Source organism: Rhea pennata, chromosome 1 (assembly GCF_028389875.1).
Source record: "Rhea pennata isolate bPtePen1 chromosome 1, bPtePen1.pri, whole genome shotgun sequence".
Taxonomy (NCBI): domain Eukaryota; kingdom Metazoa; phylum Chordata; class Aves; order Rheiformes; family Rheidae; genus Rhea; species Rhea pennata.
In genome coordinates, this window is record NC_084663.1 from 134,863,232 (window position 1) to 134,889,709 (window position 26,478).

At 38.3% G+C, this 26,478-nt stretch overlaps 1 protein-coding gene across 1 annotated transcript; it reads right to left on the reverse strand.

Moving 5' to 3' along the window:
• Window positions 1–631: 631 nt before the first annotated feature.
• TXLNG (taxilin gamma) lies at window positions 632–25,872 on the reverse strand. The gene is made up of 10 exons (XM_062574350.1): window positions 25,732–25,872; window positions 17,269–17,563; window positions 14,909–15,000; window positions 11,115–11,285; window positions 10,544–10,738; window positions 9,005–9,124; window positions 7,788–7,862; window positions 5,467–5,559; window positions 4,829–4,924; window positions 632–3,895 (listed from the first exon to the last, which is right to left on the reverse strand). Exons 1-10 carry the CDS (start codon window positions 25,855–25,857, stop codon window positions 3,575–3,577), a joined length of 1,584 nt encoding a protein of 527 aa, XP_062430334.1. The 5' UTR covers window positions 25,858–25,872; the 3' UTR covers window positions 632–3,574.
• Between the last annotated feature and the right edge of the window lie 606 nt (window positions 25,873–26,478).

Sequence of the window (26,478 nt, forward strand, 5' to 3'; positions counted from 1 at the left end):
AGTTGTCAAAATTTAAAAGAGATGCCAAAGGCAGCAAACTGAACGCACAGCATTGCAGGAAAGGAAACCAGGAGAGAATTACACAGTATTAGTAGCAAGTAGCTCTGCATTCTTACGGAAGAGTGAGGGAGCACTTGCTGACATCACTAGACAGCCTGGTTAAAGAAAAAAGGGGCATCCCATCAAACTGTGGCATTCAAGAGTCAATAACATTCTGAAGACAAAAAGCACAATCTGGATTCAAAGTGGGAAGGTAGAGGCTGAGCGAGGGATCCTGCACTCCAGGGTCTAATGTGCGCTCGTTTATGAAGCCACCAAACAGGAGCCTGCTGGAAGAGCATAGGAGCTACAGCAGTTCGGCCTTACCAGTTAATGCCCGTGCAACTTGTACTGGTCACCATCAGCAACATGCAAGTCATCAACAAGACCCCAACCACCACTGTCTTTATGCCATTTAACTTGAACAATACACTTAATCTCAAAATCTCACATCTTTTAATTTCCATTCTTGAATTTTTAAACAAATACAGTAAGAGTTCAGTAGATCCAATCAGTCATGAATATGATGTTAAAGAAAAACTCAGAGTCCAATATATTAAGCATACTTATTTAATCTATACAGAATCGAGTAGATAAAATTTCAGATTCACATTAGTGAAAAATCTCTACAAAATGTTTTTGAAAAGCAAAACAAAGACTGCCTGTTCATTTATCATTTTTTCTCATGAAAGCAGACATGGGTTGTAAAAATAAAGCAGTGTGTTTAGCACAAACTAGATTTCTGCATCACTTTTTTCACAGTTATTTCCATCTACAGTCCAAAGAGGTAGATTTTCTGCAACACCTGAGAATTGAACTGTAATGTAACCAGGTGTAAGTGTAATGAGAGGAAGGACAAGACATCAGAGAGATACAACCCTAACTTACATGTGTATGCAAGACATTTGGGTCTTGCATCATGTATAATTTAGTTTTGCAGCTTAATCATGGTGAAACACTCAATCAGGCCCCAGAGTTCTGACAATTAGACATACTTATTTCAGGCTATGTAAGTTTATAGCCCAGGTTAAACAGTTTGTAGTAGTGGAAGAAAGGCATTAATACAAGTTTATCTAAAAACCCTAGTGGAGCCAATTTGGCTGCAGACTGGCAGTGCAATAGCCTGCTGTATGGCAGATCAGTTAGAGTGCTGAACTTATCCCTTATATAAGTTTGTGTTTTTTGTTTTTTTTTAAACAACACTCTTCAAGCAATTTATGAAATAGTATTGACTGGTTTCAGGAAGAAAAGTATAGCTCACCTTGGCCAGATGAAAAATTGATATTATGTGGGTATGTCACAGGTAGGAGAGAAAAAATATCCCCATTTTAAAAGCCTTCTACTTGGGGTGCTATGCTTCACTTAATATGTAAGTCAGTAACAAATATGTTGTATTGCTGTTCTATACATGCCACATCTCAAAAGCCCTTTAAAATATTCTTGCAGCAGGGTCCAAAATTTGCTCTTATTTCCATATAGAACAAGCACGATAGAAAGAATTGTTAAAGATACAAATGTTCAAATAATAAATTGTAAAAATAGAAAACTGCATGTCCTACCTCGCCAAGGGTATGATGCATCATATACAAAGTTTTTCACTTTCCCTCAGGAAAATTATTTCGTGCTTAGTGTTACTGAAAACCAGTTCTTGCAGTAACCATTTTTAAGCAGTTTGATTCTAAAAAGCAAGTCATTTGAAGAGCAAGTCTGAAATACTCCTTTCCAATATTTATGCCGTATGGTTAACGTGATTAACATATCAAAGCTCTGAGCCTAACTCAGCTGACTGCTCATTGCTACCTTCTTTTCATTCCTGCATCGTGCTTGGACCACGAACACAAACACTGCACTAACCTAACAGGAAAACAGCCAGCTCCCCGTTCGCTGCACCACTTCCAAAGTGTCACTTCCGCACAGTCCCCTTCAACGGTATGAGCTAACACACATTTATCAGGCCTTACATAACCTCATTCTCTTTAAGAGACAGCTACATTATTTCAATGTACATTACAACAGAAAAAGGATCAGGAGCTCAGTGCAGCCTGAACATTCAAGTAAATTTAGCCACTAAACTGTCAAGGGCAACGAGGGTGGGAAGCTCATTAGGAGATGTGCTTGATTCAGAAATCCCCTCCCAAGTAAGTGCAAAGAACATTAAGTACCAGAAAAGGCTACACATTTTCATATTTCTTAAAATGACAGCAACCAAAACTAGACAGCAAATGCATGCGAACTAAAGTTAAGGGTAGCTTGTGGTTATTTAACACATTGCTTTGCCAAAAAAAAAAAAAAAAAAAAGAGTAATTATTGGTCCTGATTTCTCTCAGAAAATAACTCAAAACATGTATATCCACTTTTCCATGGAACGACTATGTGGTTTAAGTGTTAATAAAGAAACTTTGCCTGTAACATGTTAGTTTAACAGAGTCTAAAGTACCATCTTTACCAGATAACCTTAAGGAACTGGTAAGGCACTCTGCCAACTGGTAAAACTTCAAGGTTGAGTGTGCAAGAAACTTCACATTTTACTTTGGGAAAAATACAGGAATCTACATGTTCAGTTATAACCAGTACACTCAACTGATGTTTAAACATGTTGCATATAGGGCTATTAGAGAAGCCTATATGCCAGAGCCATGTTCTTCTATAGCTCAGTCAGCAAGTGTCAGTTTTCCACACCCTCAAATAAGACACTGGGAAGCATGTGGACAGTAAGAGACTTCTCTATGGACACACTGCAGTTATGGACACACTGTAGCCAAGAGGGAAGAATGTGACTACCCGTGTAATAGGATACACAACTGCAAAGCTCCGCTCCACAACACTGTTGAACACTTTCTCACACATTTATATTTAATTTGTTCACAGGTAGGGCAAATGGTCTAAACTAACCTTTACAACACAACCCTGAGAAATCTGCAAGAAGTTGTACACCCTGTTTCACCAGCTGCAAATTAATGTATTTCAAAGCTGTTTTTTTCATACCAAAAAGTATATTAAAACCCCTTAACAACTTTTACTATATTCTGGACCCATATTTTTTCATGCATATATATGAAAACATAGTAGGGGAGAAAAATGAAATTTTTACTGGCCATTAGATGTCCTGATGTAAATTAACTTACTGAAGAAATTGGTAATCATATTAATATACTGAGTGGCAATTCAACGAACAAAAACAAAATGCTGTTGTGACATGCTGTCACTATTGTCCCCTGAAACGATGTTCTATCTTTACACAGTCTTCAATGACAGTGATTGGTGTTGTAGGGAGGAAATGCACATGCATCCTTTTATGGAAAAATATTTTCTTTTAAAAAATGAGGCAGATGTGCAACACAGTTGTGAAAAATTTATAGTTTAAGCTATTTCAAGCTGCTATGCAGCTTCCTGTACCACATAAGTCCAGTAGTTCTAAGAAAATACAGATATGGTAGAAAAAGTAAGAAAATTTTCACCACAAAACCAATAGTTACCACCAACAGAGAAAGTTATACACAAAATATATCTCTCAATACAGTGTTTACACTTCACTTTAGTCAACAGATTCAGTGCCAGGAACAGGACTTGTTGAGACAGTCTTTTCAGAACTATTTGCTGCACATGATTCAACATCAGGTTGGATTCCTGGTTCCATGTCAGTGGGAGTTCCCAGCTCCTCATGGGAATTCAGTGTGCAGGACTGCAACACTTGCACAGCTAGATCCACGTCTGCCTCTCTGAGGGAAACCTGTTCCTTAAGGACTTCCACTTTCTCATTCAGCTCGTTCCTTTCTGTCTGAAGAGCCCTGCATAGCTTCTCCAAACGCTCCAGTTTTATTTGAAAACCTTTGTATTCTTTATCTCTTACTGTTTTCTGAGGGACAAAAGAAAATAGAAGCTCTGTGATCCAATTAAGTGGTTTTTTTAAAAAAAACTTAATTAAAAGAATCACCACTGTTTAATCTTGTAGATTAAATCTTAATGCATTCAGTAGGTCAAATACTAGCTATGCTAGAACAAATTTGCTCAGAGTACTTGACCACCACACTTGATTACTTCAGTCAAATAGAACCCAAGAACTGCAACTACAGGGAGCAGGAGGTAATAAAGGTAGAAAATCTAGATTCCAGCAGTTGTTATAGCCAGAAGTTGTCATACTCACAACCTGCCCAATTAACTCCTTAAAAATAGAGGAAGATGAGTAAAGCTACAGCGGATTTTAAATGAACAGTTAGGTATATACTAGTAAGGTTTAGAAAGATTACACCAAATATATATCAACTAGAAACTGGAAAATGTAAGAGAGCAACTTAAAACCATATGGGTAAGGCCTCTGTAAAAATGTTTTTAAGCTTCTCTCTTACTGGAGAGCAAATAAGTATAATGGCATCTCACGACCTTAAAAGCAGCAGCCATGTAAGCAAAGTCTCACAGGTCATTTCCTTTAGGTAAAGATTAATTATTTAAAACAGACTTTTATTGCAGAACTGACAGAACTTTGCTCAATAGATTAAAAAATGGTCAACACATTCAGCTTGTATAATTTCATACACACTACCCCACCAATTAAATGGTGGGCAAGGGAAGATGACTATTTTATGCGTCAGGCAAAGCAACTATGAAAAGCCAAATTCATTTTCTGTGTTTTAGGAGAACAGCACATTTACACAACAGAAAACACGAGTGACTCCATGAACAGGTAGTGACACTCTATCATTTTTATCCAAAACTGAAAAACTATGAAGTTCTCTGGAATGCAGACCCTAGTTAAGCAATACTGCTGCTTAAGAGACTGGTAATTACTTACCTCTTCAGCCATTTGCAGAAGAGCCTTGTTATTGTTTTCCCATTTTGTACGCCATACTATTGTTTCTTTTTCCAGTTTCTTAATCTTCTTCGTCATCTGCAAATAAAAGGCTTATTTTCTTGGCTCACATTGTAACATAGGTAGGTATACATTACTGATTTGACTTTTTTTCCAAAATGGACTTTGGAAGTAACATTATAAGTTATTTTACAAAAAACATATTTCTGTACTAAATCAATCCCACAAATTCTGAGTCTGCAACTCAAAGACAACAAGATTGATTCCTGAAAGAAACAGATATGAACCTTCCTCGAGAACAGCTAAAACCGTCCAAAATAGTTTTAAAATATAAGTACAGCACACAAAAATCAAACAACTACTATTGCCTTTGATAAAACATTGGAATTAGGATGCAGATATTATGCAAGTATTTCAAAAACCTGAAAAATATCGTATTTCTCTTCTATGACAAATCCTTATTCCTTACCTCAAGATCCAAATTAAAATGTCAAAAATATATCCTCATACATCTTCAAGATAAAGTTTTAGAAGGTAAATGCTGTAGTCAAATCCAAAATGCATTCTACTAACTGGATATATTTGAATATTACATTTCATGTAGGTCTAATATTAAGTACCTTTTCCATTTCCTGCCTGAAGGTTGTAAAGAGTTCATTACTCTTTGCCATGGTGGTCTGGAATTCTTCAAATTTATCCATGTAAAGAGAAAGCTGTTGAAAAAAGGCAGGAACATTATTACCCTATACATCTGTATTTCCATACAGAAATATTCATTAAAGTATGGGAGGAAATTCAAGTCAAAATGATGGAATATCAACTTCTTTGTAATTTTCTCATACTATTCCACAATTTTAATTTGAGGAACAAGCAGAAGTAAAAACAACATGCTATTCAAGTTATATATATGAGCAGTGATCTATATTTATAAAATAGCATTATATTCTAAAGAAAAGGACATCATGTCAGTTCAATAAAATGTTGAAAGATAAAATGTTTAATCATCATATCTCATTTTTGCTTCCCCATTAAAAAATCCTGTGGGTTTTAGTACAGAGGAAATACAGTTCTTGTTAAGTGAAGTGAAACTTGAAAAAAGACCTATCTTCCCATCTTCCCAAGAAAACAAAGCTAACAAATAAGGCTGGGATAAAACAAACCTGACTAAATCCAGAAATCAAGACACACCCATAACCTATAAAATCTGGCTAGTGAGAAAAACTACAGAAGCTGAATATTGACAGGAGTTCATGTAAATGTTAATTTTAACTAGTGAAAAAGCATTGATATTTAATGAAAGAAGTTTCTTGTTCTGTACAATAAATCCATTCATCACAGATAGCAAAATATGTTAATTAGTACAGTTTTTCAAAAGAAGGAAGTTTTCATACAAGAGATAAGCCTAAAAATAAATTACCACTGTATAATCTAATTTTCTGACAACAGATGATTATGAAATGCCATGGTCATTTACTAGCAACTTCTACTCTATCTGAAGAAACACCTCAGAGCTGATCAATTCTCTCTGTTCTTACACAGGGAAGGACAGTAACATTCAGAGCACAGAAATAATGTTTTTCTCAAATAATAGAATGAAACAGGAATTAGCCTTGCTTACCAAAAACAGGTCATGACTCTGCAATTTTTGTGATTGAACTTCCTAAGCTCATCTTACTCTACAAAGATCTGCTGTTCCAAAGAAACCTCAAATTATATCATTATTACAAAAAGTAAAAGTTAAGAGTGGTATAAATAAAAAATGCACTAGGAACATAACAAAAGGGTTATCAACTTGAAAGATTTTGATAAAAGACTATCCATGACAAAAACTATTTGGGAGAATCCAGAGGTTAATGAGTCCTATTTCAAAGATGTGTGTCTGTATATCATACATACACGTGTGTACCATATATATGTGTGTGCATATATCTATATAATTAGCTACACATATACTTCAAATAAAATTGTTGGAAGCCCTGGGACAGAATTAGGTACAGTAAGTGTTAGAAAGGGCATGAAACAGCTTGGAAGACGACAATCAATAAAAAACTCAAAAATAAAGGAGTAAGAGGCAAGGTAGTTACTTAACATACACTGAAAGGAACAGCTTAAACAAGCATTTTTCTTTGCCTCAATACAGCCAATGCCTGCAGGTGATCTGAAACAGCAGCACAATCACTGGAGACCACCTCCCTGTCACCGAGGATTTGTCTGTAGCATTTGCAGCAAGAACAAAGTTTGAGAATAGTGAAGTTTATGGACAGAGACACTCAGTTTTAGGTTACTGAGTCTGAATAACTACACGGATAAAATGCTCACTATTTGCTCCCTACTATTTGCTCCCTTTCTTCCTGAAGGAGAGAAGGAATAGCAGCAAGAGGAGGTAAGGAAAAATTCTAAATCCCACATGGAAAAAAGCCACCCAACTCTTGACAGTCAAAAGGGTCTGCCTGGCCCTTAACAACTATAAAAAGGATAAAAGTGTCTTGGGAGAAGGAAGAACAGTTTCAAAGTATACAAAGGATGATAAAGTAGTAGCCACAATGAACAGGTTCTTAAGCTTTCATGTATTCTAATCCTTGTAATATTAACATCATTAATTTAAAAGGATACCAACTCCAACAATTCCATCTTTAGCACCTGGTAGTAACAGTACTTTCCAAAGGTTGGCAATTACAAAACACCAAGCCTTTACAACTTATACTTCACACCTCACTCTTGAGAAGCTGCTTACTAAAGATTAAATTTAAGATTAAATTAAAAATAGCAAGTATTTTCCACAAAAAGTAGGTTGTATCTGATGAACAACAACATGTAGGTTTTGCATGTTGGAAGTGTTACATTTCACCACTCCACAAGTCTCTCAATATTTTCATTCTGGAACAACTATACTGAAAACTATACTCCATTAAAAAAAAAAAAAGAGAAGAAAAAAAATTACCTGCTGTTTCAGCTGGGCTTCTTGCTGCTTCATCTGTTCACATTTGTGTCTGGACTCAGTAGCTTCTTTTAGCAGCTAACAAGAAAAACCAAAAAATAATTATGTATTTATTGCTAACTGTAGGAAGCACAGCATAAAAAAAAATGTACTCATTTAGAATGGCTTAAAAGAACTTGATCTATAATGAAAAAAAGAATGAAGTTTAACAGAGGAGGTCACTTCTGAAAAGCAAAAACAAAACAAAACAAAAAAACCCCAAAACAAAACAAAAACAAAACAAACAAACAAAAAAAAAACTACTTTCACCTAAGGGTCATTCACCCTGTTTTCTCACCAAGCTTTTTTTGTTAACTATTTTAAAAGTACCTGCTATCATACATAAATTGTTTTTATTGAGTTTTTTTTTTCTAATTAGAAGCAGGATTTATGTTTGTATTTTGTTAGCAAGTTTGAACAGCTAAAATTATACAAGCAGTTCACTATTGAACTGAAATTTATGTAATCGATTTTCCACCGTTATTTCTAAAGTGACTGATATTATCTCCACAGATTAGTTCCATATAGTTTTACTTCAGTTTTGAGAGAACCCTACAGGCAAGTAAGACATTTCATTATCTTATGATGCCAAAACTATGGTTTACTAATGTAAGGCCATCCACTACATTAAGTATATCCTGGAAAAGTAAAGCTTTTTTCCTAATGGTTACAACTCCGTATGGATTTTTTTTTTAAAGTCTTTTTCTAAGGCTTTTTATTTTTGATTGACAGTTAGTTTCTTAGAAGACTACAGGTAAGTCACTACAGTCAAAATATCAGACATACTTTTTGGAACAGTTTAGAAAAGAATATGCTTTATTCTGCTTTTGTTATTTCCTATAGCACAAAGAGTTAAAAGAACACGAGAGCAAAAAAACAACAAGAAAAAAACAAAACACCCCACACCCCTTTGGTGTTTCAGCTCAAGACACTCCTAGCTCAAAAAAAGCCTAAATCCAACACATTTGTTGAAGAAATGCAAATAGCAACACTAGTTGCCAGTACATATGAGCATTAACATTGTAGCCATTATATACACATAAAACTATTAAAAAAACCTTCAATCTTAATGTTGAAAGCTATTATAACTTTAGGAACATACTACCTCAGCTTGCTGCCCACTCTATTCATTTTAAATTACGAAAATTTTGTTATTTCTCTAATACATAGCATTCACTTACAAACTCCCTTTCTCGTTGATGTTTTTCCTCCGCTTCTTTTATAAGCTGGGTAGTTTGTTGAAGTTTGGCATCCACAAGTTGCTGCTGCAATTCTTTATGTTTGAACACTTTATCAATATGCTAAAGAGAAAGAAAAATCAGGTTAGTCAAATATGAACAGTGCACAGGTCAAATAAGATAGCACAGAGGGGGCAGCGAAGAAAATGAGTATTCTTGAGAGGTTTCATGCAAAAGCAAGCAGAAAGACTTTTATATGCAAATTTTCTCCTCCTTTTATCTCCATCCATAACTATACTTTTTTTTTTTTTTTTTTTTTTTTTTAATACCAACTTTCATGGAAGCTTTAGTTAAAGCCATCTTATTAAATTGGTAAAAAAAACCACAAACTGTCAATCACTTTGCAACAGATGTTTCAAAAAAAATAATCTTAGGACAAAAAGCCTATGTTCTTCTTTCAAAAGCCAGTATCTACTTTTAACCTTTTGTACTTTAGATATTACTTTTAATTTTTAAAAAAGAAAAAACAGAAAACTTTGCCAAGGATAGACTACTTGGCTGATGAAATTCCACAAACAAGTGATTATGTAATCTTACTTCCAGCTGCTAAGTAGCATAAGATAACTTTCTGCCTTATTCCCAAATCACCTCATGGTAGCTACAAATATTCTGTGACCACAAAAGGCAGGAAAACAAGAGTTCACTTTGAACTTCCCAATTATTCTAGATTTAAAGAAAAAACTCCAAACAATCTGTACCAACCAAAACCAGACATTAACCTTAGCCACAAACCTCTATGAAACTTAGTTTTCTGACAGGAAGAATTGACCAGCCCTGAGTTACCACACTTCTGTAACTTAAATTGTCTGTCTCACGCACTGGTGCCAATGAAAGCTAGCTCAATCAGCCCCAATATACAGTTGCCATGATGCCAACACAATATATTCTTAAAGCATGAAAGCTTAAGTGATTGAATGCCAGTAACGTGAGCTTACACAATACAGGAGTTTGCCAAAAAAATATTCCATATCTTTATTTGTTCCGGTTCATTTAGATTAACTCTTATATCCAAATTATAATGAAAAACTGTACTTCAAAAGACCTTCAAATATTAAATGCATATTTAGGTTGGAAAGAACCTTTGGAAGTCATCTGGTCCAACCTCCTACTCAAACCAGGGCCAACTTCAAGTTTGATCAGGTTGCTCACACCTTGTCCAGTTAAGTTTTGAGTGTCTCCAAGGACAGAGATTCCACAGCCTCCAAATAACTTGCTTATACTTAACCACTTTCATTGTGAAAGATTTTTTTGATGCAACTTTAACATATGTGACAAACTACAGAGACTGAAAAGGCAAATACTGGGCCAAAGAGCTACTTTATTTTTCCAAGTAATAAAATAAAAAGAGTATTTTACATTATTTACATGATACCTCCATGATAGGTATAAAACGCAAAGGGTTTCTCCCCACCTCCCCTATTAAATACTTATCTGATCCCTATAGCCAAGGAACTAAGGAGATCCCATCAGAAATGTACTCGCCTCTTCTCGCAAAGCATATTGCTCAATGAGTTTCTTCAGTTTTTCTCCCAGTTCAATATTTTCCTGACGGAGCTTGGCATTGTGTATATCATGCTGTTCCAGTTGAGCCTGAATTTCATTCAGTGTAATCTGGAAGTGTGCAGTTGCTTCTTTACGTCTTTCCTCTTCTTCACGTGCCTGCTGCATGTTTTCTTCCTTTTATGAAAGAATATTAATCATGTTCAGGCCAAAACACGTACCTTTTTCATATCTGAGTTAGACATAATAGTAATAACTCGCTTCTGTATAGTTTCAAGTTCTAGAGTCAAGATAGACCAAATTCATAATATGTCACCTTTATCCTCCCCTGTGAAGGGCATGGAACAAAGAATCTAGAAATTCTGTATCATTTACAGAATCTTACCTTACGCTAACACCACAAGCCCCTTATCTTCTACGGATTCAGGTAACAGACAAAAGGGAAGGAAAAAGCAGCAGTTTTGATTTTAAATTTTGATTTAAATTTAAGTAATTAAGACACAGGATTCCCCTTCTTTCCCCCCTTTCATGCAATTTATGTAAATAAGTTAACCTTTAACGTCTTGTTGTGGCGCTGAAGCTCCCGGCAGAGAGATTCCAGTTTGCTACGTGCTAGAATGGCCTTGCTATGCTCACTCTGTAAGTGGACCTTCTCCTTCACAACTTGTGCTTGTTTCTTCTGTAGTATCTTCATTTGCTTTTGAACATTTCGGCTCTCCTCCAACTAAAGGTAGAGAGTATATTTACTAAATGAAAACGGGTGCTAAGACAAGCAATTTAAAGTAGACTGAACAAACTTTAAAAAACATTTCAGATGAATTTCATTAAGACCCCCTAAGCTGCTCTTACAAAGAACTCCCATCACCCTACAGACATTTCTAAATGTGTAAGGAGAGATGAAGGGAAAAATAAAACAATCCCACACATGTCCCAACTTTACAAGCATTTGCCTTTAATGGAAAAGGAACCATGGACCTGTTGACCATGGGCTATCAGCTTGTTTTCAGCTATTGGAGTAGGACTAGCCCTAAGAAGGAAGAATGTGGCAGATGTATTAAAAGCCAGCTGAGATTACTAGCAATTATCAGTCCATTAGAATTTGATTTTGCTGTAGAAAAAATAAAATGAAGTGTTACTCAAGATTAATTTTACAAATTAATTTGAAGTATAGCCTTTTTACCCTCAGGCCAAAAATATCTTATATAAAGAAGATCTTTATGCTCAGATCTTATCTTCAAGTCACGTTATTTCTCATTCTCCTATGTTAGCTACACACAGCTATTTAGCCAACAGGTAGTTAACTAGACTACCTGTAGTTAGCTAGGTAGGTCAGTTGTTTTTACTATCAAGCCTATTCAAAAAAGCTTAGGATTGAATAGAGTTCTTCATCATTAGCAGGTGCTCCTACTGAGGGAAGCAGCAGTTGATATGAGTTTCTAAAATGCTAGAGTATTTCAGAAGTGAACAAACACAACTAGCAGCCCTGAGGCAAACCAGATCAAATAATGTTAAAGCTGCACGGCCCATGCTTTGATGGCATGAGATTCACAGTCTCAACTATTTTAAACAAAATTTTGATTCTATTTCCTTTAGTTTGTTTAGATGGTAGAAGGTAGAGCATTATATTTCATGCAAACAAAATTATCTATCAACATCCAGGGAAAGGGAGAGTTTCTTGCTTGGATAGCAGGTTGAGTGTAAGTACCATTGTGTAAGACTGTTTTTGGGCTCCCCAAGAAACCATATTATTTACAAGGAGTCTGCTCTATTGTAACGAAGGTACCATAATGTTAAATGTAAACTGCTCCTTATCAGACAGTGCCTCAGCCTCTAGACAACACAGGAAAGAAAGGCTGGCAACCAGGAACAACATCATGACAGAGAAGAATACAACAATGGTTTTCTGAAAGAGCTCAAAATAACACTAAAGCACAGAAGAAAAAAAATAAAGAGTTAAGGACCTCCATGACAATAAGTTAAATTCATAGTTCATCTAGTTTAGAGTGAAGGAATGTTAAGGAAATTTATCCAAACATAAAAGCCCTTTTCTCAGGTGGCTTGAAAAAACACTTCAGGTGGCTGTCTTGTTTGTATACATATGAAACTCCAGACAGGCCTGTAAAAGTATTCCTGTCTGAGATACATATCACCAAGAATGCAAACCTTTCTGCATCATAAATTGATCTTCTTATAAATTCCAAAATAGGGGAAAAAATTGTGGAAGATCTTTTGCCAGGAGAGAGGCATTCCTACCTTAATTGTACAGTCCTTTTCATGAGACACCACTGAAAAACCTGATAGTGAGCTTTAAAGATGATGAATCTTTAAAAAAAGAAAAAAAGCATTGTAGGTGCACTGTCATAAACAGTTCAAACCTCTGCTGGCATTAGAACTGACACCTATGTCAGTGGTTCACTACCAATATCCTGACGAAAAGAATGCATCTTAAAAGGAAGACAACTCGAGCAAACTGGACTCTTCTAAGGGTAACAAAATACCCCTAAGAGTCAGTCAGCTAAAATGGGGCCACTATTACACCTGGACAAGCTCCCACCCATCTTCCCAGTAGTTCTGAGCATCATGGGGAAAGCAATATGATTTTCTAGGATGGTGGTTCTACCTGTAAATTGTGGGCCCTCTTCTGGGGGAGTTAAAAAAAAAAAAAAAAGAAAAAAAAGAAAAAAAAACACACACACACACACACACAACAATGAATACATCTCTCCTGATGGCCAAACTTCTATGGATTGAAAAATGTACTGAAAGAGATGACAATTCATTTAGCCTAGCTGGTCTCCTAAATAGTTTGTGAACTTTCCTTCAATAACAACAACAAACTCATACAAACTGAAGGTGGTGCAGAAAATCCATCTTCTTTATGCATATGCGAGGAATTCATTCCAAATTAACTGCTTATATAGGCCATTACCATCACTATGATTAAGACATGGAAGCTGTTTCCTCAAAGAGAAAAGGCACCACACCCACAAAGAATTGGTCAAAAGTTCTAACTCGTTTATTGCATTTCCTCTCACAATATGCAAATTTGTTTTCATGTGGGCTCCCCCTCCTTGACTTGTACTATGAAAATACTGTTTCTCAATTAAGCAAAAGTGATTTCCACTACCTTAAGAGAAGCTGAGTTTGGAGGAAATTCACTCATCCCAACAAGTGAGAGAGAGCAAGAAACAAGGAAAAACAAAGCAAAAAACAAAACAGACCTCCTAGAAAGACTCAGGTTAGTATTGTTTAGGAAATTCTAATTCTGTTCTTAAGAGACTACTGTTGCTGTAACAACCAAAAAAAGACCATCTCCAAACTCATTCTCCAAGCTCTGGAGACAGTATTCATCTCAAAGCAAAAAAACCCCCAAAAATAAAAAACCCCACTAAACAACAACAAACCCCTCCCTACCCCCCCACCAAAAAACTTTCCAGCAAAATTATGCTATATTAGCATGCATTATATCATTTTCAGAAACATTTACAGGTATAAAACACTTGACAACTAGTTTAGAGAAGACAAACTTCATGCTTTTTTCAAGCTACTCAGGTGTCTCTTCTTTACTTTTGTATTAAATTTATATCTACAAATGTGGTGGAAAACATGTACACAGTATTTCCAGTCTTCCTGTTTTTTAATATCCTTGTCTAAAGACGAACATAAGTATTTTTGTCTCCAGACTCATTCTGAAAAGTAAACTCATGAGCCTTTTTTTTTTTTGGCTATCAAATTAAAGAGGAAAATATCCTCTCTCCTACTCATCATTGTGGGAATGTTCTCTATGACAACTTACTGCTACTGTTCTGTCTTTTTAGTCTGTTACTGAGGAAAGATACAAATGAGTGGATTAAAAAAGCACGATTAGAAAGCACAAAGCAAAACTAAACCTAGATCTTTCCAACTTCCAAAAAATAACTTGAAATATAAATAGTTAAGTATTTACTAAAGCATAACCACGCTTTTTTTCAAATCTCTATCAAACTCTTCTTTCCCTTTATCCTAAAGGCATAAATAACAAAATGCTAGCACAAGAGCCAGCATATAACATACAAGAACTAGGAAAATTTTAAGCACTCCAAAAACCAAACTCTTAGCTTTTCTGTTAATATTACGCAGGTTATGAGAAAGTTATCATAGTCTAATTTTTCTTTGGGTTTATGCAGTCATGTAGAAGTGAAATGACTACATGCAAGTTTAGTTAAAGCAATATTCCTAAGATGCCTGAGTGCTCATCATTCTTCTAATACTGTGAAACATCTGAAAATGTCCTGTGTTAAAAGTTCTGTCATCCAACAGTTAATATTAATAAATGAGTAATTCTTGTTATCTTTACAAACTACTTACCAGATCAGCATACTTTTTGCACAAAGCTGCCAACTTTTCTTCTGGAGTAGAAAGCGTGTTCAAGGCTTGCATTAATAATAGCACTTCTTTTCCTATGAATTGAATAGAAGATGACCATGTTGAGGGAAAAACACCACCACCGCCACACAGAAAAGTAGCCTGTTTATAAAAGCAAGTTGCATAACCACAGCAACTTAGTAAAATTTGAACCGCACTGCACTGCAACTAACAAAGGGAGGACAAATGGGATATCACCACAAAATAAGAAACAATTATCTTGACTATGTGCCATTATACAACTCAGTGAAAGTAAATTTAATCTTAAAAATCAAAAAAATATATTTTATAAATTATAATATCAAATATAAATGTAAACATCTGAGACAATGAAATTTAAAGGTTGAGTTTTGCCAATAAACGATATTCACCTGAGTATTTTTAATAAGCCTTTGAAATTTAAATATCACCAGTGGTTTGATAGTATCGAATGCAGCAATCGGAGATTTAAACATTAGTCTGCCAACAAAACCTCAGAATAGTTGGAAGGCAGCTCTGGAGATCATATGGTCCAACTCCCCTGTTCAAGCACAGTCACATAGAACAGGTCTTTCAGGGCTGTATACAGTTGTATTTTGAATATCACCAAGGATGGAGACTCTACAACCTCTCTGGCACAAGGTTCCAAGGTTCAATCAGCCTCCCAGTGAAAAAGTGTTTTCTTCTGTTCAGATGGCATTTCCCGTGTTTCAGTTTGTGCCTGCTGCCACTTGTCCTGTCACTAGGCACCACTGAAAAGAGTCTGCCTCCATCATTTTTACACTGTCCCATTAGGTATTTATAAGCACTGATCAGATCTTGCTGGAGTCTTTTTTTCCCCAGGCTGAACACTCCCACCTCTCTCAGCCTCTCTGCCTATGACAGATGCTCTAGGCCTTTTATCTTAGTGGCCCTTCACTCTAGTAGGTCCATGTCCCTCTCATACTGGGGAGCCCAGAATTGGGCCCAGAGTTCCAGGTATGATCTCACCTGGAATTGAGGATTCCAGGGGGAATGATGCCCTCCCTTGATCTGCTGGCAATACTCTGCCCAATGCAGCCCAGGATGCCATTGGCTTTCCTTGCCATATGGACTTGTTGCTGGCTCATGTCCAACTTGATGTCTACTAGAGCCTCCAGGTCTCTCTCTACAAAGTTACTCTTCAGCTGGTCAACCTCCAGCATGTACTGGTAGAAGGTGTTATTCCCACCGAGGTGCAGGACTTAGCATTTCCTTGTGATGAACTTCATGATGTTGCCCATTTCTCCAGCCTGTCAAAATTGCTCTGAGCAGCATCACAACCATTCAGCGTGTCAGCCCCTCCTCCCAGTTTTGTACTACCTGAAAACTTGCTTAAAGTGCATTTACTCCCATCGTCCAGCTCATTAATGAAGATGTTAAACATTATTTGCCTCAGGATTGATCTGTATGGGACACCACTAGTGACTGACCTCCAGGTATGTTTCATGCTGATCACAACCCTCTGATCCCAACAGTTCAGCCAGTTTTCAATCCACCTGTCTACTTACTTAGCCTGTACTTCATCAGCTTGTCTATGAGGATGCTAAAGAACAGTGTTAAAAGCCTTACTAAAGTTGAGATGAACAACATTCACTGCTTTCCCCTCATCCATCAGCCAGTCATCTCATTATGGAAGACTATCAGGTTGGTTAAGTATAATTTACCCTTCACAAATCCAGGCAGACTACTCCTGATCACCTTCTTTTCCTGTATGTGTCTGGAAATATTTTCCACAATTAGTTGCTCCATCACCTTCCCACAGACTGAAGTTGGCTGACTGGCCTATACTTTCCCAGATCCCCCTTCCTGAAGACAGGGGTGACATTTACTCTCTTCCAGTCCTCTCCTCTTTTTCCAGGACCTCTTCCAATTGCCACAGCCTTCCAAACATAATTGAGTGGCTTGCAATGACACTGGCCAGCTCCCTCAGCACTCATGGGCACATCCTATCAGGGCCAAGGACTTGCATCTGTCCAGTTTCTGCAAGTGTTCCCTAATCTGATCCTTCTTCACCAAGGGCAAACAGAAAGTTTAAAAAGCCAATTAGTGATGACAACATTAATCTTTTAAAGTTATTACAAAAATAACAGTACCAACAGAAGGACTCTTACATTAAGAACTATTCTTTAAGCAGAAGTATACATTTTCTCAGAATATCTTGCTAAAGATGACAAAGTTTGGCTACAAAGTGAATTTGAGATGAAGATCTAGATAAAATATGTAATTATTTTATGAAAACATTAAAGTCCTTTGAAACTAACCTTTGAAACTAAAGTAACATTAGATTTCAAAGGAAAACATACCTAAAGTTTTCTCTTTATGTTTTTCAGTCTCTGGATCCTGTTGGCCATCAGGTGGATCAATACGGGCTTCTTCCCTCCCAGGAGTCTCCTCACGTGATTCTTGAGAGCAACATGTGGATCCCAGGAGCTTTCTATTCTTTGCAACATACTCGGTTTCTTCCATGCCATCACAGTTGGACTGTGTATGCTGCAACACTGTTTCAGTCAACTCACTGTACTTGCTGTTCACCAGCTGATCCTGGGTATTCATTCCCATCTTCTGAGATCCAGCTTCTTCCATTGCACCAGTAATCAGCTGAGTAAGGACAAGGAAGTAGTCAGAAGTCAAGAGACTGTATTAAAATGAGAACATTCACCTTTCTTTCACATGGACAGATAAGACTAAGACTCCACTGTTTTGCCCAAGTTGATCTGCCCGCTGTTGTCAAGATAGGTATATGAAAAGCAATCAAAGTAACTATAAATAGAGTAAGCCTAAGAGCGATGAAGGAACCAACACAGAACATCCCCCAGAATTAACTTCTGTTATGAAAAAATTTCAACACCTTGTCATTGCAAAATATTTGTACTCTAGAAATAAAAATTCTCATTGAAAAAAAAGCTCAAAAAAATTCTAAAAGCTCAAACTATTTGAGTGTCTTTTCAGCTGTTAGAGTCTCCAATGAAAATATTTCTGCTTCACAAATCAAAGCATATTACAGAAATCAACACCAAGTACAGAGCATCTTAAACTCAGCAAAAGTATAACCAGCTTATATACTGTATTTGAAAAAATGGTCTAGAAATTGAGAAAGGAGGACACCTTTATTAAAAACAGATACCCACTTTATTCCATACTAATTTCAGAAAATTGAAAACTATTAATTTAAAACAATTCAAGACAAAAACATTAAACATTTAATCTGCTAGGAAATCCAAAGAAATACATAGAAATACCTTTTGTATGCTATTGAAATAATGTAAGTGATAAGTTATTTCACTGTCAAACATGATTTTCCACTAATCATTGGAGAAAATCTGATTAAAAAGAATTGAAAGTAACATGCTTCTGATCCCCTTCAATGTTAAAATACACCTCTCTGAAACAATCACAAAAAAGTAAACAATGGTTTCAAATTTTGTCTTATTACTTACACTTTTTAACAATACACTATTTCTATCCAATTAAAGAGAATTTTCTTGAAATTATTTTCTTTAATTATTTAATCAAAAGGTTATGCATCACCAGTTGTTTTAGCGCTGCAGTGATACGTCTATATTCTGAATGCATGCTGATGCCACCACATAGTTTACTAAGTACCAGTGTTCTCAATTTCTAGTTGACGGGAATTCAAGTTTGTGGTGTTTACTTTTTTTTTTTTTTTTTTTTTTTTTTTAAAAAAACACTTTTTTGTGCTATAGGGGTTGGGACTCGGGATAATTCTTGGGGTGGCTTTTTTTGGTTTGTTTTCTTTTGCAATCCATTTATATCCTACCACTACAACAAGCACCCATAGCTACAGCATGAAAAACAGAATTGAACTTGCTTTACTGCCGGACCTTAGGTTTCATTATTCTCACAGATTTACTTTCAGTAAACAAAGTATCTCCTTTAAAAACGAAAAAACAGAAGCAATAGCAATGTATCATTACAAAAAAACAAAGCAATTTAATGTAAAAAAAAAAAAGTTACGGGATATAATGTTGTAAGAATTATAAGAACTAACACAGAACAAACTAACTTTCATAGGAATAATTATGGAAGTGGGGCTTGTTTATACGCAGACCTATACTGTTTAAGCACTACTTAATCTAAAAAGTGTGCTAGTTTGCACTGCGTTGTATATTCTAAACAGATGGACCCTTTTCCTCTTCAAAAGAAATTATGCAATATAGCTCAAAGGAACACAGCCAACACTAGCAATATACTTTGAGATACTGATCAACTCCCTATTTCTTCAGCATGCCTAGAAGAAAGTTATTTAAGATCATGAAATAAATATGTACTAACATTGTAAAAAATATACATACATAACAGTTCTTCTACTCTACTCTTTTCTACACTCAAAGCAAACCCTCTGCTTCACACCTTATCTCAGGACAGTCATTATTGAGCGGATGGAATTCATAAAATACCTTTCAGGTAGGACAACAGGCTTTATAACTGCTAATCTGTATAGACACTAAGGTGCAACATTCATTTTATCAAGGAAAATTTTCACTTTGCATTGTCCTTTGGAAGTATTTAAATGATACATCTGCCTTATGAACAAGCACAAACGCACTGAAGCATTATCCTTCTGCAATCATGCAGGCATTTGACAAGTATGTTGTCTGACAACAGTAATGCAGTAATAGAATTGCTGTAACGAATAATAACCATCTCAACTTCAAACAGCTGATTTTTCAACACAGCTGTAAAATGGACATTTTTACTTTTGTCTTAAACTGCTGGGCTTCCTGAAGTATAGGGAAAAACTTACTGCTCCAAATTTAGTGTCAGCTGAGCAAACAAAAGCCAAGGGACAAGAAAACTGCATAGTTCCCTTGACTTTCTGTATGCACCAATGGCTGAAACTACAGCACTGACCTTCTCTAAAAATACACTGCTAAGCAAGCATAATTTTTAGGATACCATTAACCAACTGTCCCCCAAAAGAGTATTTGGAATATGATTCACAGAATTTGAAGATCCTGTGTGGCTCAAGTTAAACTGGCGAGACAGCAAGAGAGTGCCACAGACAGGCATAGGAAAATTGCTTGTCTACACACATGACACCAAGGTAGAACTGCAGCACCAACACAGCAGCTGGAACTTACCATTTTCCCTTATGTAGAAGATGAATTTCTGATATATGGAGGCCTTGCAAAAGGTAGAGATAGTCTGCCCTTATCTCAAAGCTTCTGGTTTAAGACAGTATTTTCAGACTTTATAAAAATCCATAGACTCAAGAATTCCTCTGAAATCAGAAGCACTAGGAACTCCAGTAAACAGCTGAACGTCTCAGATGCAGTTATGCTTTCAACAGCGACAGTACCCAAATAGTTCTATCGCTTTCTTTGTTCATTCCCCCTTTCTAAATCAGCCCTCCATCAGGCTAGCAACAGTATTTGTGCAACTTGTTCTAACAAAGTTGTTGGCCAAATCAGTGCCTTAAGGCAGTTCCGTACACAGCAATAGGTGATTTTTGCCAAACAAGGAAGCTAGTAAGATGGATAGAAAGAAGTCAAGGCAAGAGAGTCACCAAAAAGGTCAGTCTGATCACAACCTGAGCAGAAGGAACTGAACTAGCAATACCCTATTCTAAACACCGGTACGTAGTTAACGCCAACTTTGGCGGACAGCATCACGGAACTTCCAAGATCTGCGCTTCATGAGAAGCGCAGCACCGTGCCTAGACAACCCAGAGGTTTTCATCAACTATTCTCAATTATGAAAGTTTTACTGTTTCAGGGGAAGGGAGGGGGAACAGCCATCTGCAGGGGTGTACATTTGATTAGTAAGCTGTGACATGCCCACTCCCTTTGGCAAGCTGTGATGGAAGTCAATTCAGAACCGGCAATTACTATGCATATTCTGGAGTATCTAAAAGTTTCACCAAGTGAAGAACAGTCATTAATTCAGTAGAGCTTTTCATAGAAGTCAAATTAGGTGTCAGTCCAATTCTTTTCTGCCAGTAATCATTCCTCAACTCTAGTAGTCTTCTGTCCTTAGTCACACCCCCACAAACCCAGGGATTTTCAGAAATTTGTCAGACCCATTTGCTGAAGTCTAATGCACTAGGAGTGCAGAACCTAGCTATCAGAATACTGAGTTCAAGTTCAAGATCTGCCCAAGTGTGTCTTGGGCACTCCAGTGCAATTAAAAAATACAGCAACAATGAAATAATTACAGCATTCCTTTTCAACCTTCTTTGGATTTAAGTTTATTTCAGTTTTCCAGCAAACACAGGACAAAACTCGCTTACTGACAGCAAGCACACTCCCTCAAAACCAAAGCTCAACCACTCTTCTTGTAATAATACTCAATTTTCTTGATAAATCTGATTAAGAATTGGTCTCCATAGGCTAGAATGGCAGTGGTTCTACTAGTAGCTAGAACAACCTGTAAGATACAAAAATAACCAAAACCTCATTCATTTCAAACTGCAGTCCATAAACTCTTGCAGACTGATTGTAGTGGTAAAACATACCAACATCCTAAGGCATTTAATCTAGACTAGAAAGTGTTTATTTTTTGTTTTAATCAATTTGTGAAGTCTGCTATTGCCTAATAGGGGCCACAAACACCAATACAGCAAGAAATTAATATTTAGCATTTTCTACGTTAGTGTTGAGCTTTCAGTCACTTCACAGGTAAAAAAAAACATAACCAGAAGCCTGAACAGCCTTCCTAAAGTCTTAATTTTATTCTTAAAGCACTCTGCATTTCTAACTACAAATAATCTCAGATTTATTTTGTTGCAATCTTCATGTTGAAGCATAGCAATAATAAATGTCACACTGAAAACGTATTATGTACTAAACCATATTAGTATCACCAAAATTGCCCCAATTACTGAGACAAGAGACAGAACGCAAACTCTTACCATTATCTTTTTGAATACACATTAATTGGTAAAGTGAACATCTCAGTTTAACATTCCAGCCAGAAGGGAGCACTTCCAATGGCACATTGTATAATAGTGCCGATTCAGCCCCTACTAAACTAAAAAAAAAAAAAAAAAAAAGCCACCATGTATTGAAATCACTACTACCATAACCACTCAGCTTCCAGCTGGCTTCCAACTTCCAGGTTCCAATCAAATTTAATGATACTCAGTTTAAAATCTGACATAAGACCAGAAAAACATTGTTACATACCCAGAAAGATTTTTCAGTAACAGTCACAAAGAGCATGTTGCACAGACAACGTGCCATCCCGTAACAGACTACAAAATTACTTACCAAAATTTAAAGTCTACAATTAGAAAATAAAATACTTGCAATCTATTTAGCAGCAAACCCAGCTGTTAAAAGACAGTGACATTTCTGAATAAGCACATCATCTTCAGGCTATTTAAGATAGCTACAGACCAAAGAGCTTAAGGATGCCTGTAGGAACATTACCAGTAACATCAGCTTCTGCTCAGACCAGAGTTTTAGTTCAGTGTTTTGTTTCATTATCCAAATGCGCACCTTGATCAAAAAGGTACAAATCAGAACTACTCTACCTTATTTCACATTTAAAAGGTAACAGTACAAAGATAGCCAGTTACATAAACAGCATGCTTATGATCGCAAGAACCTAAGCCAATGTTATTCTACTTCACACCAAAATACTTTAGCAGCATGCAATACCCATATAAGGGCAAACAAGCCACCTAGACAGAATTTATTCTACCATGTCAAAGCATATCATGAATGTTTGTTCTAGAATCTGCAGTAAGTAGTTAACATGCACTGCTATCTAAAAATACACTACCCATAGCATTGATGCTACGTATAAAATACCTGCATTTTACACTTCATATACTGAAATACAGTTTACATGCACACATACTCTTACTCTCCAAAACATCTTAAAACCCCTCTCTATCTGTTATTTATTCTAAATGCTAACAAACTACCCTAAGAAAATCTAAGCATTAGCATTTGTATATCAAAAGCATCCCCTACAATGCTGGAGTAGTAGTTGGCCTATACTGTGAACACACTCTTACCATCTTAGCATTCAGAATTAATACTTTCAAGAAGAAAGCCAAGAAGCTTTAGAAAGAACATATGTACGTAAACTTGACTTTCAAATTTGACTATATGACAACTTAAATATGCAGGCAAATATGTAATCATTTGTTTGATATCAGGCTACAGAACAGACCATTTGAATGACACTGTTCAGCTGAATATTTGCAAGCCTGTTACATGCACAGCTGTACAGAAATTTTTACTTACGCTGACCAATTATATAGAGATACTGTGGCAAACACTGTCATCTTTATCACATATGTTTATGGGGAAGTTTTAGGCTTCTGGCAACCCAGAGATCTACTTTTACTTGCTAATGCAGAAAACACTTGTTTTGTCAACCTATACACAATATACTTTTTCTTATCAAGTCATCTTGAACATCTGTGCTTTTTTACATATTGTGCAAAAACATAAGCTTAAGGTCACTCTTGCTGGTAACTTTATTCATGACTTTTCCATAAAAATTAGCATCTTGGGTTGTCACAAAATTGAAAGTTGAATTTTATAGCAGGTATATCTTCATCCTTCAGTCTTGCAACAAGAATTCAGGTGCTTGGATTCACTAGTTCATTAAGGTTATTCCTCTGAGCTGTACTTTTCTACACTGTGCTCACTGAGCTAAATCATCCTGCAGTCTAATTACACCCTTTTAAAAGCCTGATGGTCTCTGAGGTGGCTTCTTAGCTAAACTAAAATCTTAGTTGTGAGGTCAGAAAGTCGTTTTAAACAAACATTTCGTGCTGTTCTGTCATCACATTAAAAAGTATGCTCTATGCACTCAGTCACCTACTTTCAAAATACCATACTAAGGCATTAACAGTATTGCTCATCATCAGTTTCAAAGCACTGCACAGCTGTAATTCCCAATACAGCAGAAATAAGATTATGACACATCTGCTTTGAAAACCCGTAAGTATTTGATTCTTCTAAAAGTTAGTTCAGAGTCAACCCTGACAGAGTTTCGTTATTAAATTTCTGTTGGCCTTACATTAAAGATACATCCTTTGATCCTGGTTCAGACATGTATGCTCCCACATCACCTTTGCTTATGGTCCTTACTTTTTTCTGTTACGCTTTTCATGTTTCTTGCGCTTTCTTTCAGGGGCCCTGAGACAAAGATTCCTGCTCTTAAAGGTGACTTTCATTTACCCCAAACATGACAAAAAAAAAAGTCCCATTGAAAATCACTACAAAAGCCACAGAGATTGTGTGCACCTTTTAAATATCTCTTTTCAACAGCATACAGAAAACAAAAAAATCTCTCTTCCCTGTTTTACCTTTAAACACCAGAAAATTTCTTCCTGTAATTCTAGTAAGAATGTCATTGGAAGACCTCAAAGTTTAAATGGAGGTTTTCTGTACATTTACATGAAGAGTAAAGGGCTGCATATTTCACTGGCCCCTCTTTAATTTAAGCATCCAGGACAGGTGTTAATTAAATACTTCATACAGCATGACTCACTTCCCCTCAGTGCAGTTTCACTTCCTCTTTACTTTAATCCTAACAGTCTTCCAGTCAACCATAGACTGTCTCTGGGAAAAACAGGGTAGACAAGTTCTGGATTCCCAACAAATATAGGTCATGAGTAACCTAAAATGAAGACGCTTCTGCGTATTGAAATAAAAAGCTCCTGCAGAAGATGGCTAGAGAATTTTTTTTATTCTCGAAAAAATACCCTAGAATTTGCTCCGTATTCCCTGCTACTTTTCAAGCTGTTTTTATTATTATTAAATTCCACTTGATTGTGCATATATTAAAAAACAGCAATCCTGATTTTTTAAAAAACATCTGCTTTCATAATGACACACTGAAGTTACTCAGGAGCCACTTCCTACTAAGTAATCTCCTAAAACACACAGGAGAAAAGATGTTTTCTCATATTGAGGAAAACTAGTTCCAGTCTCCTAAATATTTCTCCAACATCCGGAATAATCAAAGATATCATTTTTAGGGCGTCACTGGCCTTCGTTCCACTGAAAAATGTCACCAAAAGAAACACCAGAGTCTACGCACGGCCACAGGATGCGACACTAAGCAAAACACGAGGCGGGATAACCGGGACAGCTCTGCTGCACGAAGCATCGTGCGGGTGAGGTCGAAGACAAAATATTAATGGGCAGTTTGGTGCCCGCGCGCACGGATGCGCGCACGGGGCCTTTCTCACCCCGACGTGCGAACAAGAATTACTGTAAATTCACTGAGGGCGCTGTGACCCGGTTAATCTTTTTAAGCGCTGCTTCAGTCAAAAATAAGTAAATAAAAGCTGGAAGAGGAGGGATGCGCTTTACCCGCTCCCGCGCCGCGCCCGCCCCAGCGGCGCCGCCACGTGCCGCGCCCGCCCCAGCGGCGCTCCGCGCGCGCGGGGCCAGCGCCGCCCCCCGCCCTCCCGCCCCGGGGGGCTCCGCCCCTCACGGCCGAGCGCGGCGCCCCCCGGCGCGACGCTGCGCCCCCCACCCCCCACCTCACGCACCCCCGCTCCTTCCCTACCGGTGGCCCCGGCCCCCCGCCTCCCGCGCGGGGGCGGAGGGAAGCGGAGCGCCGCCGCCGCCTCTCGCCAGCGCTGCCCGCCGAGCGCGGCGGCGGCGCGGCGGCGCGGCGGCGCGGCCCCCTCCCCTCCCCTCCCCGCCGCCCGGCTGCAGCCGCCGGCCCCGGGGCGCGGAGGGGAGCGAGGCGCTGCGAACCGGTAACGCGGCCGGGGGGGGGGGAGGGGAGGGTCGTGTCCTACGGCCCCGACCGCGCGCCGCCACCGTTACCTCAGGACTGCCGCAGGGGGCGGCGGCCGCCGCCGCCTCGCCGCTCTGGCGCCGGCTATGTGCCGCCGCCGCGCTGCCGCCGCTGCTGCCTCCTCCGCGCGCTGCCTCCGCTCCGCGCGTCGCCATGATGTGACGGCAGCATCCAAACAAGCTGCCGAACCGAGGGACACCGGAAGCGCTCCCCGAGGGCCCGCCCCTTCTCCCGACCGCAGCCAATAGCCACGCGGCGTTCCGCACCACGTGGGCTGTTTGCTCCTCCCTCCCCCCCCCCCTTCCCCCAGCTGTGCTGGGGCCGCAGGGGTGAAGAAGCCAGCCTCGGGCGCCCCAGGGCGGAACGCACTACGTTTCCCAGCGTGCTCTGCGCAGCGCCGCAGGCCGCCGCGTCGCAGCGCGCACGGGGCATGCCGGGGGCGGTAGTCGAGTCTGCCGCAGGGGGAGCCGGGAGCTGTAGTCGTGGCGGCCGAAGGCGCTCGCGGGGCGGGAGACGGCCGGGCTGGCCAGGGGGAGGGAGCGTTCGCGGTGCCTCCGGCGGTGCCATCCTGGTCCGCGTGACCTGGTTGTCCTAAAGGAGGGGGAGGACCTCAGTCAGAAGGGCGCCAGGAAGCGTTTCGGGCAGGCCCCCTGCGCGTGTAGCCACGGCCGGGACTGCGGCTCCTCGTAGACCGGTACAGCTGCAGAAATCGCTTCAGATCATTAGCCCTCCCCGTGAACACGGCAGTTATGCTAGCACCGAAAGTACCTCGCCCG